Genomic DNA, 14,827 nt, shown 5'->3' on the forward strand with positions numbered 1-14,827 from the left:
AACAGTTTCAGTAGACACCAGCCGGGCAGGCGTGCAGTTGTAATTGTCGATCAATCTTTGACTCGTATAGACGAGTCATTATTGTGCCGCATGATTATCTTAATGGAATTCTACCCCACCGTTCTTTAATTAGCCTCGCCTCGACAGTGCGATAATGGTGTTCATCCGCGTCTTCTTGTTCGCGAAAAACCAATCGATATTTCATCTCGCGTGTTTCTGTGAAAGAAAGAAGTAGACTGTAACGTGATATTTAACACCACAGAGATAACGATTGCGTGAAGAAAAAAAAGAAAAAGTGTCCGTATTGTTTTTATTTAAATAAAAGTGATTGGCAAAAACTTTCGGTGGTGGATGATCGTCGTGCAGTCACAGGTCGAAAAACAAAAACAAATTGTACTAGATCGTTGATCGTCGTTAATGGTAATGTACAAATTGACGCACGGTTAAAACGTTACGCATGTCCTCGCGATGTAACCTCAACGACGTGTTTCGTTTTCTATGCCTCACCAATACAAATTAAGCTCGCATTATCTTGACCTTGACTTTTATATTCCAATCCAGATTAAAGAGCTATTTCAAAGACGATTTTTCCCAAATTGACGATTGCGCTTTCCTCGAATCGATCGATGAATATTCCTCTAAAAATAATTCTATTTATATGGCTAACTATTATTACTCTTCGCTTAACGCTTTTAACTTTTTGTCCATTATTTTTTCTATAACCCCAACGAGAACATTGTATTACCAAAGAACAAACAGTAAACAGAGATAAGAGTTGACCTTCGATGTTTCTTGCATTATGCTGATGATTCGAGATATTTCAACATTTTTTTTCGAAAAACCTTTCCCGCTCAAGTTAACTGCATTTTCAACTACGTCACATTCCTGCCATGCGTATCGCGTTTGCGATTTCGTGCACAACTAGATTATAGGAAATGTCACTTAGGACAACGACGAGCATGTAAAACAAGATGGCAATACCTTCGAGAAAGTTAGGAACGATTGTTTCAATCGGCTGTGAAGTATCCATTACCTGAGTTCTATCGAGTGAATGGAATTCCATGCGAGAATTTTTTAACGATAACTCACAAGTTTTAGATTATTGGAATAACAACATTGACACCATTGTTCTTTCGTACTGTATATACAAAGCACATACGATAACCTCTATTGGGCACTGTTATTGTCGCCCTCATAGTGATTTTTGCGCCATTTTCAAAGTCATGTCAGACGATTTTTAAATAAAGATGCGTAATACGTAAAAAAAACATAGAAAATGTGAAAGATGCTTTGTTTTATTAGATAATCTTCTCCTTAAATCAGCTGTTCGGTTCTTCGTTGTGACAGTTTTAAGGCAATTTTAGTTGAATAAAAGCTATTCGTGTCTATCGAAACAATGGTTCTCGATTGAGGAAAAATATTTCTAGATAGTGATTAAAAAATTGGCAATTTTTATAACTACCAATTTTCATTATATTTATATTACTTTAAAAGGTGCTGCCACCTGCGCTTACGCGCGACATTTTCAACAATCGTTAGACTGAAATTTTACCTTAGTATGAAGAACGACGTTCCGTGAAACGATTCTAACCTATGTTTATTTCCGTGTTCTTCCATCAATTCTCCATGCAAGTGTGAACGTATTTCTTTGACGTACAATTATTAATATAAAGATGACTGTGTGGGAAAGACTGCGAAATCCTTGTGGTTGGAGAGCTGGTGCCAAACAAATTTCAGTCGACGCAATGATACCGATATTTGCGGTCCCGTCATTAGCAGTAATAGCCGCACAAACCGTGCTATCTACTGTAATTATATTTGTTGCAACACCAATATTGGTGTATTACTTGCACCACAATTTCCTGAGATTTCTACTTCGTACAAAATTTTTTTTAATGTGGACTATTACAAGTGTAGTCATGTTGATGCTGATTTTTGAAATAAGTGTTGTACCACTATTAGAAATCTTACCAGAAGAGAATTTAGTGTTCATAACGTGTGTCGTAGGCGGTATATGGTGCGGCTATATGACTAGATTAAATGCAGATTCTGCTACTCAGGAAACTACTTTAACCCAAGGTTTAGAACTTGGTGAAGGAAGCGGAGAACTTTGTATTACTTGTAGGAGAAGAGCACCTCCAAAAGCACATCATTGTCGAATGTGTCAGACGTGTATCCTCAATAGAGAATATCATTGTAAATGGTACAGTTCTGCTTATGCAAAATGCAAGTCTTATTTAATCTAACAACATAGATATATTTTAGGCATATATTTTATATTTTAGGTTGGACTGTTGTATAGGTTCCAGCAACTTAAAATGGTATTTGGGATGTTTATTCTTCTCAGCTATAGCTTTCATCTATGGTTCTAATTTAACCATGACTAGTGTATGCCATCCTTTTATACTTATCGGCACTGTCCTTTTGCCAGATGATTGCAGCGATGTATATCATCAATTAGAGTATGTATTGCTTAGAAAACATTTTATATTAAATGTGGTCTATTAAATTAGTAGAGAACATATAATCTGTAGAAGTGAATAGTATCAGGGGTATGAAATTAAACTCAGGGGAAATACAACACTTTCTAAACTGGAAAGATACAGAGGATCTACAATGCAAACTGTAATAATTGCAAGATACTGATAATTGTCGAGACTTGTGTTAACGTCGTAAATATTGTAATATCTCTTATTTGCTTTCTGACAATATAAAAGTTGAATAGATAACTATGCCTCGCAACTGTTTGCTTTGGGTACCAGATCGATGTATAATAATGTACATATTGTTCCAGCATTGCCCTTTGCTTCATCTCGGCACTCTACAGCTTGCTTGTTGGGCTAGTGGTAGTTTGTTATTTAATGTATCATCTTTGGTTAATTTACCTTGGTACAACATCCAATGAAAGACGCCTTCTGGAAACTGGAAGCCCGTATGACCATGGGATGTTGAAAAACGTATCCCGATTATTTTGCTGTAAAACTTAGATATTAAATGTACACTAGATTATTAAATTTACTTTGTATGGAAGATGATACTTTGCACTGTGCAAAGGATATTAGAAAATTCGAACAATGAGGCCAAAACATCGGGCATAGCGGTATGTGAAAGCAGAATGTACACTTTAATATTAGTTCCAATGCATCTACCACTGTTAACATATTTTAATGCTCATCCTTCTTTTTTTTTATACTACTAATAGGCTTATGCTATTGCTCATGATATTGAACTTAATGAAAATGTATTATGACATATAAACACTAATCTCAGTTAAAGACTTAGTTAATTTTATTTTATTATTGTACACATCATTTGTATATTTATTGTAACTGAGATAAAGTGACCATTGTATAACTAACGCAATAAATTATATTACTCAATTATGTATAGTATATCTAAGCTTTAAACTTAAAATAATTAAGTGTGATAAATGTTTACATTTTTTCTATACAAAATAATGTAAAAATAATAACAGTCTTTGTGTCATATAAACTTAAAACCTGATGCAGTCTTTGTATTTTAATTTTAATCTTATTGATTAACTTTAATCCTCCAGTGCTACACCCCTCTGTTTAGGATCAAAGTCAGGAATCACTTTTTGCACCAATTGTCTCAATTCATCTTTCCTCTTCTCGCTTTCTTTAATATCTTCGGCGATCACGAGATACTTCTTCCACAAACCAAAGTACCTAGCTTTTAATTTATTTTCATAAATACCGTCAGCTAACTTTCTTTCTTCTTCAGATTTTGCTTTAAGTTCAAGGGTTGTTATTCGCCATCTCTTAAAATACTTGTCTAAGACTTTCATATCGTGAAAGTCCATTGCAACTTGATGTTTTAGATTCACTTCTTTAGCCATCTGTCTCCATTCCTTAAACATTCTCGTCGTTAAATTTCCGTTACAGAACGATTCGGCTATTTCAACTCTCGTTTTACACCGAATTTCCGTCTCGTTTCTCCACGTTGCAAATATTTTCCTCGTCAATTTCTCTCTGTAATGATCTTCCGCTTTTTTCATATTATACTTTTTTTCTTCAAGAAGCATCGCGAAAGGTTCCATTATGTAACGTCGTAGAAGATACTTTCGATAAAATTCATCTGCCAAATTGTTCAATCTTTGAAACATTTCTGTTTCACATTGTCGCTTTCGTTCTTGTTCTTTTCGTAATCGTCTGACCTCGGCCAAAGCCTGTCGAATAAAAGAAGAGAAAAATTTATGTCACCATTTCAAAGCAGTTTGTATGACAAGTATAGTCGATGGTAATAAAAAAAAAAGGAAAACACACTATTGCAGATATAACAATGCCTGCGAGGTGTAATTGATGCTTATGACACTTGGTATGACATTAATATACTTTGACCTCTTATATTATCTGACCTCTTGTTGTAATCTTCTTTTCTTCTGTTCCTCCTCCATTCTAGCAGCCTCTTCCTTTCTTTTCTGTTCCTCCTGCTTCTCCCTGCGTATCTCTTCGGCCAATTTCACTCTTCTTCGTCTAGCCTCAGCCCGAGCTTCCACCCTCAACAGAAATTTCGGTGGATCCGATGCTAGTTGAGGTATCGTGAAACTTTCGTCTCTTTTTAGAAACACGATCGTCATTATAAATCTCTTCGTCAATGTAAAAGCTTAAATTGTCTTGGAAACTTACGTTACCTGTATCCATTTTGTTGCATCAATTGAATCAACGTCCTCCTTGTTTTTTGCCCAAAATGATTCAGTGTCTCTTTGGCTATATCCACCGTCTCCTTATTCGCTCTGGATATGTCCTTTTGCATCTGTTTCAATTTCAATTCCTCGATGATTCTGTTCTGCTCGGCCAATTTCACTTTCTGCCTTTCTATTATTTGCTTCTGAGCATTCAATCGACTTTGCGCTGGCGATTCGACAATAATGCGTTTACAATATGTGCTTTTCTTTCTCGTATCTGGTTTGTTCCATTCTTTAACCATCGGACAGCTATCTTTCGTCCTTGATTTCTGACTCTTCATCATCTCTCTTTGACGTTCGGTAATTGCGTTTATAAACATCTCGATTCTTCGTTCTTCAATCACTTCCGGTTCCTCTTTTCGCTTCTCCGCGTTATCTCTCGCGTCTCTCGCACGCATTCTCCAAATATCGAAGTATTTTCTCGTTATCTTCGAGACCGTGCTCTGTCGAATCTTCGTCCTGATCTCACGGAAACGACGTTCTTCTCTAGCGTTCTCTTTCAAAACGTCGAAATATTTCCTTAAAAGAAGCAAACGTTGCGTTTCTGTCGTCACGTTAGTTTTGTCTTTAATCGTCACTTTTATACTTCCAATCCCTTCCCATTCCGCCTCCTCTTTACTCCTCCCAACTTCCGCTTTCAACGAAGATTCATTGGTTTCCGTTACCGTGGTCTTCTTCCGGAAAAGCTCTGTTCTCTCGTTACTAATATTCTGCAAAGAATTTTTTATACTCTCGATTACAGAATGAAGATATACCTTAAAATTACCTGAAACTCATATCGACCTTGTTTCTCAATTTTCTGGACGTTCTCCAAAACTCTTCGTCGTCAGACGGTGCAAAGTTTCCCCCTCTTTTGCACGTATAGGCTTTCGAGAACTTCGGCCGGGATTTGCTCAACTCCATCTCGAATCTCTTCAGTTCCCTTTCGAGAAATCGTTGCTGCTTCTTCATGTACGATTGCGTCGTTTCTTCCTGCGTCAATAATCTACGAAGTTGTATTTTGAAACGAAAATTCGATATATCTTTCGTCTTTATTACGTTAAACTGTGTCATACTTTTTTGCTTCCGCGAAAACGGAAGCTTTCGCGGGCGAAACGGACAAATTCTCACGGAGTATTCGATGCCTCGTATCCATTATTATATTCGGATCGAGAAACGTTTTGTCCTCGTCTTTTAACATCCGAAGTTTCTCCGATGGATGAAAAATATCTACTTTCATCATCTTGTCCATCAGATTCGTCACATCGTTCATGTGCACCATGATTAGATTTGCGTACGAGTGAAATAAGCGATGGTAGTTTTACGTCTGTTTCGAGTAATATATCAAAAAGGTATACCAGACTCTTGTTGACGCGTTGTTGCTTCGTTGTTAAGGAAAGTTATGAAAGATATCCCCTATACACGCACGTGAACGCTCCAACCCCCATTCATAAATTGTGGGGTGGAAATAAGCGGTGACAAAATATTATCGACTTTATTTCATATCGTTGAAAAATCGATTTATGCAATACTTGTGTATTGTCGAGAATTTGTCAATGTATAAGATCGATTTTATTAAAATATAGTTCATGTTGTTAATAGGTCAATGATAGCTTAATTAATATTAGCATTTCTTTCATAAAGGATAATTTTAATTGATCGGTATCACATAGGGTATTTAATAATAATAGATTAATTGTTTAAAGTTTTCAAATTATACATGCGTAGAAAGTAAATTATTTTGAATGTATTAGTTTAAAAGGTATGCGTTATTAATTTTATCCGTTAGTTCGAAAATTTCCCGCCATTTCAGTGGTTCTCAATCAACATTATGAAACTGATAACGTCGATTGTTGACGAACCAGTGAGCTGCAGCAGGTGCATCAGAAGGCAAAAAGTGCATCGACTTCGAAAACTTATATATTGAAGATGGTAAGTCTTCGTTTCTGCAGGACATAAAAATCAAAGCAGTATATATTTGCTTGTTCTCTGTTGTGGCTGTTATCGTAGCTATCCAGCGATCCTATAATCGTACAAATGTAATCAATCTACGGTTAAAGAAATCGAATTTCTCCAATTTTACTTTATCCACTATCAATGGATTTCATTGTAGTTTCAAAGCATGATTTTAACAGGTTACGGATGTTGTAATATTCCTGGTACACGACGAGAAATAAAATGGATCCAAGGGGCCCTCCTGAGGGGGCCCCTGCTAACTCTTTTGAGATACCTAATATTGATAAAGTGTCTGACACTTCGGTAAATTGGCCCACTGATCATTCACTTCCTTCATCAATGTGTGAGCAATCTAAAAAAATGAATAATAATAAATTGTTATTTTTAACTGTAAGTAAATTTGTAAGGCTATCATTTGGTTGGTGTTTTATGGTGCATGACATTTGATGAAATTATTTTGTTGATAGGTGGAATATGTGGAAGATCAATCGCGAGAATACTCTCGTTTATTTCCAACATACGAACAAGTATCCTTTTCCCCTAGGCCGTCATCTCCTCTTTCTGATTTTGAACATCGTGTTAGTCCTCTTGACCCAAATATGAGTTCAGCTGCTAGATATTCTCCTACCCCGGTGCAACTTCCCCCATCTCCTTTTCATAATTCTGTTGTGGTACTACAAGGTTCACCTTCTCCTTTAATATCCTCATCTGAGTCAAATGAAAGAGCAAATGTGAATTATGTTTCTCAATTGACGCATCCAATTGATGCACAGAGTGTACAACAATCAGATACTACTGCTGACTTTGTTGCCAATGAGAATGAGGAACAATTAGTATCTGGTGTTGGTAGTGAATTGATTTTGATGCAAGGTAAATCTTATCCAACATTGTTCTTAAGTAGAGTATGATTTCAATTCTACTATATTATATTCTTAAAATACATTTGTAGAATCTAATTCTGGATTAGAATCAGCAACAGCCCCATTAATGCTAACTGGAATGCCAAGTACAGATTTTACATTAAGTAGAGATTTTCTTGTTATGCAAGATGACCAAATGAATGTCATGAATTCATTTAAAACACAAAATCTCGATGTGGATGATTCTACGCATATTTCATCAACTTCAGAAAGTTCAAACAAAAAAAATAATGCAAATTGTTTAGCTGCATCTAAGGAACCAGAAATTAACGAAGTTTTAATGCCCAGAGAAGAGAAAAAGGAGTGTGAAAAACAGAATGTTAGACGTTCTAAACGTCGTATAAATGATAAAAAAAATTTCTGTAAGTACATCTTACTGTTTTTTCATATGGGTGATAGTAGATTGAGCCTCTGTTCTTTTATAGGTTGTGACGAATGTGATGATGTATGTACTGGTGATAATTGCACATCACATAATGTGTGTACAATAGCAGATCAACCAGTACCATCACGTGCTATAGCAACACTGCCAGGATCATATCTTTCCATAAATAAATTACCCAGTTCTGAAATTGTATCAGGTGGATCAGATTATGGTGTGTTTGCAAAACGTTATATACAAAAACGTACTCAATTTGGTCCTATAGAGGGTATCTTATATCCCTATGATGGTACACCATTTAAAATTGAATTGCCATTGCTCTATGAAACTGAAAATAAAGAATTTTTAAAAGTAGATGTTTCAAATGAAAGTAAGTGTACCTATTGTACAGAATAGTATTCAATGCATTAAAAATATTAATGTTTAAAATGTCTTCTATTCATTATAGATGCTTCAAATTGGATGCGTTTCGTTCGACCCGCATTAACATATAAGGAACAAAATTTGGTAATTTGCCAACAACGCGACGGAATAGTATTTTTGACTACAAAGAGCATTTTACCAAAGGAAGAATTAAGGGCTGGTCCTAGTACTGATTATGCAATTCGTAGAAATTTAGTACCACTTAAACCTATACAAGAAACAAAAGATGACAAAGGTATATAGGATTCAAATATAACAGTTTCAATTGTATTTATATTTATACAATTTCCAATTACAGAGCACAAAAATCAATTATCTACATGGTCACGATTAGACGATAATCATTCCCGACGTATGAAAGTATTTCGCGGTAGAAATTTAAAAGAGAAAGAAAATTCAAGGCAAAATAATTCTAAGGAATGGAAATGTTCAGTTTGTTGTTTGATCTTTAGAAAACCGCTTTTACTTAATTTACACACTTTTGTTCATGGCACTGATAAAATAAAAACTAAAATTCAATCTACCGTTTGTCCGCAATGTGGATTACAGTTTCAAAAACAAAAAGAATTGATCAATCATATTTCACAGCATGGGAGATTATCTTTAAAGAAAGCAAAAAGATTGACTTCTTTATCTACGTATAAGTGTTCAATGTGCTACAAACGTTTCGCAACGAAAGTGCGATTGCAACAGCACTACTTAGTGCATGGTGCTGAAGACCAAAAACCACTGCCATGCAACATTTGTTTTAAAAGATTCATGAATAACTCAGCTCTCTCTTGCCATTTAAAAACACATAGAGGTAAATTAACGGTTACGCTAAAGAATCTTAATCTTAACTAGAAAAAAGGTTTACTGCTAATTATATCTACTTTTTTTTCATTCAGAGAATAAACAAGTATTTGAATGCCCAATGTGCCGACAGCTATTTAGTCAAAGTATGACGCTAAAAGATCATATTGAAACTCATAAAAAGGAAGATGGAACATTTACCTGTCCCTACTGCCAAAGAATATTCATTAAATATTCGGTTATTCGTAAACATATTAGAGCACATCACTGTGAAAGAAAGCATAAATGTCAAATTTGTGCAAAACGATTTGCTACAGTTGATAAATTACAAATGCATTTACTAAAACATTCTGATCACAGGTATACTAAGCTTTATACCCTATACAAAGTTACACTATATCTATACATTGTAATGCATTTTCTTTCCTTATAGAGAATTTCATTGTGCAAATTGTGGCAAACAATTTAAACGAAAAGACAAATTAAAGGAACATATGACTAAATTACATAATTCACAAACAGCCACTGAAGAACAAATGACACAAGTTACACAAACTAAAAAATTTGTTCCAAAGGTATTGTGCCCCTTTAACATGAATTTTTTAAGTAAAAACGGAATACATTTATTAACAGTTTAATTATGTATTATTAACAGGTAAATCCTAACGATTACAACCGTTTTATTTACAAATGTCATCGATGCCTAGTAGGTTTTAAGCGAAGGGGAATGCTTGTAAATCATTTGGCAAAACGTCATCCTGATGTGGCACCAGAATCTGTACCGGAATTGAATTTGCCAATATTACGTCAAACGAGAGATTATTATTGTCAATATTGCGATAAGGTATAATATGATTTCTCAGCAAAATGCGTCGATATACATTTTGATATTACTTTGTATTACTTTGTTTTTTTTTAAGGTCTATAAAAGTAGTAGCAAACGTAAAGCACATATCATGAAAAATCATCCGGGCGCTGCTTTACCACCAAGTAACCGACATAAAGAATCGGATTATTCTGATTTACCAAACCCAACATTTAGTCAAACGGTTGGTAGTATTACAACTACCCCTCAGAGTTGTCAATGGTGTCATAAGCAGTATGCTAGTAAGGTAAGTTGCACAAAACCTCTTCTTTTTTTTTTCACTTGGTAAACTTTGAACATTTAACGGTTTCTTTTGTTTTTTAGGCAAAACTTTTACAACATCAACGAAAAAAACATTCCAATTTAATGGAACCGGCCGATCAAGTACCGCGTTCGCGTAATCGACAACCACAAAATCAAAATCAACCCCCCGTACTTATCGAAGATCACTTCGTATTATCTGATTACATCCAAGCGTGTGAAACAAATTCAGATTTTTTTAAACCACGAATAATCAAAATATCTGACGATGTTGATTTAATAAGCAATGGATTAGAAATTGTTGGGCAACAGTTTGTTCGTATGCGTGACATACGCTGAAATGATCAGTGGCAACCTCAACGGGAGGTTTTGTCCATTTAATGAGATATGAATCTCATGAGTTTGTGCACAGTGAAGAAACACTGTGCTTTTTGCTGCCGCTGCCAAATAAGGGCATCGTTGCCTTTAAGGAGAGTAATTGATTCTCCGCTGGGAAATATTTGGAGCGCGCGGCTTGGTTGGCGTCAGTGCGAAACACTGAACGCTATTTTGTTGGTTGTATGGTTGACAATGATGTCATGACCGTGATTTGGTCATAAACTTTGAAAAATTTGTTGGAACGGAGTACACACTATTTTACGAATACTTTGAGCCCCCAGGGCGAAACAAAGAAGAAGATTTAAATGTTAAACACACAATGGGAAACACATACATGGAGACTTAAGACTTAAACACAATGGGAAACATGTTAGTTATTGAGATCTTTTGCTCAAGGTATTAACAAGTACAGAGCGCAAAAAAAAAAGAAAGGTAGAACAAGTCCTCTTACTGTCGGCGCATCGCTGACATTAATTCTAGTAGTTTCTTTTAAAATTTCGAAAAAGCTTCAATTCGATGTGATTCAATTATGGATGTTAGAGTGATCGAATTTGAGCTTCAAGTTTAAAGTGAAATTTAAACACGGCTTAAATTTGAAAAACATGATGAATCTTAGATCAGTGTAATCTCGTCTAATACGATGTGATTTTTTTTTATAGACCTGATTGTAGTATCTACATGTTACATCTGACTTTGATGATAAAACAGTTGTCTGTAGATTACACAAAATGTTGTAGTCTGTAAAGAATCGCCCAATCTCTCTCTCTCTCTCTCTCTCTCTCTCTCTCGCTCTCTCTTTATTGTAATTTATAACTTTCTGTCATAATTGCTCGTATCTATCATTCTCGTTCAGGGAAAAGGTATCTGTATTTTCGGTCTTAGATTCCCGATCAGTCGGATTCTTCTCTGCGCGAACTTCTCAGAATGCCTAGTTTCACTCATACAAATTTAGTATGACAATTTTGCATCCATCATACTCATCGAATTGAAATATCTGATTGGAGTTGAAGGTATTAATAGTTACCTAGGCAAGAAAAAACTTTTGTCTTTGTAATTTTTATGATGCATGTAAAACCAATAACATTGAAAGGACAGACTCTCATGTGCACTTTATCGATTCGACAAATTATATTCACACAAAATATTATATGAACATTACAAATCATAATTTCCTAAATGTAATTTCGTATATCACAGATTGGCAGGAGGATTTGAAAAATTTTTTTACATGCATTATATGCACATTATATGACAAATATTATGGCAAAGCGAAGACAAAAGAATGCATGTTTGTTAATGTTGTTGAGTACATGGAGAATTGTATTGTAACGTGACTTAAATAAAGTTACTCGATGACTGATCTATGAAGAATTTACTGTACTGAAATATCGAATCCTGCGATGTAAAGATTTTCTACAAGACTAGATTCGCTACAAGAATACTTCGTATTTCTTCCTTAAGTTAAAGCTATTACGTTTATCTAATTTGTGTTTTAAAAAAGAACAATTAAATTCGTACCGTCGATTACAGGAAAAAAAAGTATTGAACGAATTGATGTTTTTTTGTTTTCGTTGATTCCACAATATTTTTACCTCTTTCTCGAAATTTGACTTTTAAATTTTTCACTGACAATAGCCAAAGGGCCAACAGCATCAGGTCTAAAACCTACCGCGCTAGAAGCGGTCGCAATCGAAACACCATCTTTTTGTAACTGAGCCATTTCATCTAACTGTTTTTGCATTACAGTCAAAGTAACCTTGTTCGCTGAGAAAAAGTCCTGCATGGAAATCATCTCTCCAGACATCCTTCTTGGCGTTTCCGAATGATCTCCTTTAAAGGAATCCCTTGCAGCTATCCTTGTTCCTCTTCTCTTTGAAAAATACATCGTAGAGACGGAGGATTTCCTTCTTGGTAAATGTACTGCGGCCATATCTTGATTTCTACATTTTTGTACTTTTTGTATAATGTAATTTAATCCTTGTTTTATTACAATTGAGGTTACGTTCAATAAAGAGTACGTGCTGCAGCAGCCGATCAGTAGAAATGTAAAGTTAGCGAAACGGTACCTGTGCATACGAAGAAATTAGTGTACCTATCAGTGGCTACAGTGTATGCTGCTGCCAACTCTACAATTTCACGGAACGTACCAATAAACGTAGGGATAATGCAGTTTTTCTGTGCTAACGAAGTCACCGAAGCCAATAGTCGCAAAGCTAACGAAACAAAAGTAAAGAGCATCGAAGTACTCCCAATCCTCGAATGGAGCGTAAACCGCAGCAGCACAGCAAGCTACCGTACAGCATACTACCGTTAAAAGAAGCATAACCCAATATACGCTTGGCTTCCACTCGTCCAGGTCTAAATTCTCATCGTCGTCGTCGAGTATATCAGGCAAAGAAGATTTCTCATTCTTGGACGAGCTGAAGGATCGACGACGAGACGCTACCAAGTTTTTCGAGATGCGTCTTTTTAATCGGTGAACGTGTATGCTTCGTAAAATCCAAGCTAGTAAGGTGATGGCCCTCTCCAGAAATAAGTTGAAGAATAAAATTCCACCTGTATCGCGAGAAGGCAGTTTTTATAATAAATGTACAATAACGTTCATTTGTAATGAATGTATCATTTTATTACCGGAACAACCGAGAAAGCCATACAGAACAGCGGTTACTTTACCCGCTGTTGTCTGCGGTGTAGTATTTCCGTATCCTGAAAAAAATGAATCGAGAATCAGATCCATAACTTTCTTTGATATTAAAAGGAATATACGGACTGAAACATGCTGGAGAGGGTAAACTGGAAGGCAAGACTAGGTCGCAAGATATTAACATTCTGGAATTCACTGGTGCATTCTCATGCGTGCAACGGGCGTCGACCCTTACCCCTTTATTCGATGCTATTATGACCAAGTTTCGCGCGATAATACGGTCGTCAATAAATTCATTTTTAAGTGGGTTATCGGAAAATAACCAAACTCGCAAGATACGAAGTATATAGGACGAATGTTGCAAAATATTTCACAATTATATTGATGCACTCGTAAACGCAAAATTTTCCAAAAAGGAATGCAAAAGAGGAGAAACATAACTGGAAGATAAAGTATATTATGTGTGTCTCGCGTTCCACTGACCCATTATTCCAGTTCACTTGCATCGTAAGACAAAATGTTTTGAGTACCAAATAGGCCACGATATATTTATTTCTTACCAATCGTGGAAACGATTGTGCCCACGAAGTGAAAGCTGCCAGGAAAATCCCATCGGCGGTTCTTGTTGATGAAGCCGGAGGACGAAGCGTTTCCGTAAGCGTATAACAGCTCGTCCAGCCTCTGAAGAGCAACTGGACCACTTTGCAAATGATGTCTTCGAAAAGTATGGTATACGCGCCAAAATTCTGCAGCCTGTATGATGAACGGAAGTTGAATATATGTATACACATGTACACACTGTAACTTAGTCCACGATACTTTCACCTTTACTTTATTTTAAACAATGCACACTTTTGCGAACATAAACAGAAGAAAAAATTTTGAAATTTCAATGGACAAAAGCTTGTTAAATAAAAAAAAAATAGTTTCATACCTGTCGCGTTTCAAGGTCAGCTTCCAGTCGTTGAAAAAGTGCAGCGCCTGCCAGCATGTACACCGCCAGGACAATGAAAAGAAGGATGAACCTTGCGTTGTCCTCTCCGAGGCAAGTGCACACGCACATCACCGATGATTCTCATCTCTCCGGACACAAGTGACTAGTTGCGATCCCCACCTTTACTTTTCATCCGGGTTGGCGCAAACTCAGCGACGAACATCCGCGAAGATTTACAGATACATCTCGTCGGCAAAGATTACAAAGATACATCATTTAGAAGCTATCTCGAGTCCTCTTTTTACACATACGATCAATGTTCCATGCTGTATTTTCGATGAAATTGTCTCTAATTTACTATAAACACTTGTCGATATCTTTGGAATTTTATGAAAATGTTACATGCTACAATTTCGATTGCATTATTTAAACAGTACAAGTTGTATTTATTTTATTTAATTTTGCATGGTGAAATTGCAACGCGAAACGATTCGTAAGCTGAACCGTAAAAAAATATAGAACAGTAGCGTGTAGCACTAGGGAAAAAAAGTGTCTTTGAGACGCTAAAAATAGAAACGAAATCAG

The 14,827-nt window shown here is 35.8% G+C and overlaps 4 protein-coding genes across 4 annotated transcripts; 2 read left to right on the plus strand and 2 right to left on the minus strand.

Annotated features, from left to right (window-relative positions):
• The first annotated feature begins 1,582 nt into the window (after window positions 1–1,582).
• Window positions 1,583–3,001, plus strand: LOC108579234 (palmitoyltransferase ZDHHC23). The gene is made up of 3 exons (XM_017942717.1): window positions 1,583–2,203; window positions 2,286–2,462; window positions 2,795–3,001. Exons 1-3 carry the CDS (start codon window positions 1,674–1,676, stop codon window positions 2,985–2,987), a joined length of 900 nt encoding a protein of 299 aa, XP_017798206.1. The 5' UTR covers window positions 1,583–1,673; the 3' UTR covers window positions 2,988–3,001.
• A 543-nt stretch (window positions 3,002–3,544) lies between these two features.
• On the minus strand, window positions 3,545–5,969 carry LOC108579136 (trichohyalin). The gene is made up of 5 exons (XM_017942587.1): window positions 5,764–5,969; window positions 5,490–5,693; window positions 4,655–5,449; window positions 4,379–4,577; window positions 3,545–4,189 (listed from the first exon to the last, which is right to left on the minus strand). Exons 1-5 carry the CDS (start codon window positions 5,967–5,969, stop codon window positions 3,545–3,547), a joined length of 2,049 nt encoding a protein of 682 aa, XP_017798076.1.
• A 591-nt stretch (window positions 5,970–6,560) lies between these two features.
• Window positions 6,561–10,695, plus strand: LOC108579214 (PR domain zinc finger protein 10-like). Its single transcript, XM_017942690.1, has 12 exons — window positions 6,561–6,619; window positions 6,823–7,033; window positions 7,111–7,513; window positions 7,593–7,925; window positions 7,989–8,315; window positions 8,394–8,603; window positions 8,667–9,170; window positions 9,256–9,520; window positions 9,594–9,735; window positions 9,816–10,004; window positions 10,081–10,272; window positions 10,350–10,695. The coding sequence occupies exons 2-12, from the start codon at window positions 6,866–6,868 to the stop codon at window positions 10,623–10,625; spliced, it is 3,009 nt and encodes a 1,002-aa protein (XP_017798179.1). The 5' UTR covers window positions 6,561–6,619; window positions 6,823–6,865; the 3' UTR covers window positions 10,626–10,695.
• A 643-nt stretch (window positions 10,696–11,338) lies between these two features.
• LOC108579138 (potassium channel subfamily K member 13-like) lies at window positions 11,339–14,371 on the minus strand. The gene is made up of 6 exons (XM_017942588.1): window positions 14,243–14,371; window positions 13,869–14,061; window positions 13,296–13,370; window positions 12,812–13,220; window positions 12,276–12,730; window positions 11,339–11,376 (listed from the first exon to the last, which is right to left on the minus strand). Exons 1-6 carry the CDS (start codon window positions 14,369–14,371, stop codon window positions 11,339–11,341), a joined length of 1,299 nt encoding a protein of 432 aa, XP_017798077.1.
• Window positions 14,372–14,827: the final 456 nt, after the last annotated feature.

This window comes from Habropoda laboriosa, unplaced genomic scaffold (assembly GCF_001263275.1).
Source record: "Habropoda laboriosa isolate 0110345459 unplaced genomic scaffold, ASM126327v1 scaffold64, whole genome shotgun sequence".
In the NCBI taxonomy this organism is placed as follows: Eukaryota; Metazoa; Arthropoda; class Insecta; order Hymenoptera; family Apidae; genus Habropoda; species Habropoda laboriosa.

Excerpts from the sequence above, each read along its gene's own strand:
- LOC108579136 (XM_017942587.1), bottom strand. The coding sequence starts at position 5,969 with ATGGTGCACATGAACGATGTGACGAATCTGATGGACAAGATGATGAAA. Across the intron at positions 5,694-5,763 it reads GTTTTCGCGGAAGCAAAAAA|ATTATTGACGCAGGAAGAAA; the intron begins GTATGACACAGT and ends ACAACTTCGTAG. Across the intron at positions 4,190-4,378 it reads AAAGAAGATTACAACAAGAG|GCTTTGGCCGAGGTCAGACG; the intron begins GTCAGATAATAT and ends TTTATTCGACAG.
- LOC108579138 (XM_017942588.1), bottom strand. The coding sequence starts at position 14,371 with ATGTGCGTGTGCACTTGCCTCGGAGAGGACAACGCAAGGTTCATCCTT. Across the intron at positions 14,062-14,242 it reads CTGACCTTGAAACGCGACAG|GCTGCAGAATTTTGGCGCGT; the intron begins GTATGAAACTAT and ends TTCATCATACAG. Across the intron at positions 13,371-13,868 it reads CACAATCGTTTCCACGATTG|GATACGGAAATACTACACCG; the intron begins GTAAGAAATAAA and ends CATTTTTTTCAG.
- LOC108579214 (XM_017942690.1), top strand. The coding sequence starts at position 6,866 with ATGGATCCAAGGGGCCCTCCTGAGGGGGCCCCTGCTAACTCTTTTGAG. Across the intron at positions 8,604-8,666 it reads AGAAACAAAAGATGACAAAG|AGCACAAAAATCAATTATCT; the intron begins GTATATAGGATT and ends TTCCAATTACAG. Across the intron at positions 10,273-10,349 it reads ATAAGCAGTATGCTAGTAAG|GCAAAACTTTTACAACATCA; the intron begins GTAAGTTGCACA and ends TTTGTTTTTTAG.
- LOC108579234 (XM_017942717.1), top strand. The coding sequence starts at position 1,674 with ATGACTGTGTGGGAAAGACTGCGAAATCCTTGTGGTTGGAGAGCTGGT. Across the intron at positions 2,204-2,285 it reads AGAGAATATCATTGTAAATG|GTTGGACTGTTGTATAGGTT; the intron begins GTACAGTTCTGC and ends TTTATATTTTAG. Across the intron at positions 2,463-2,794 it reads GATGTATATCATCAATTAGA|CATTGCCCTTTGCTTCATCT; the intron begins GTATGTATTGCT and ends ATATTGTTCCAG.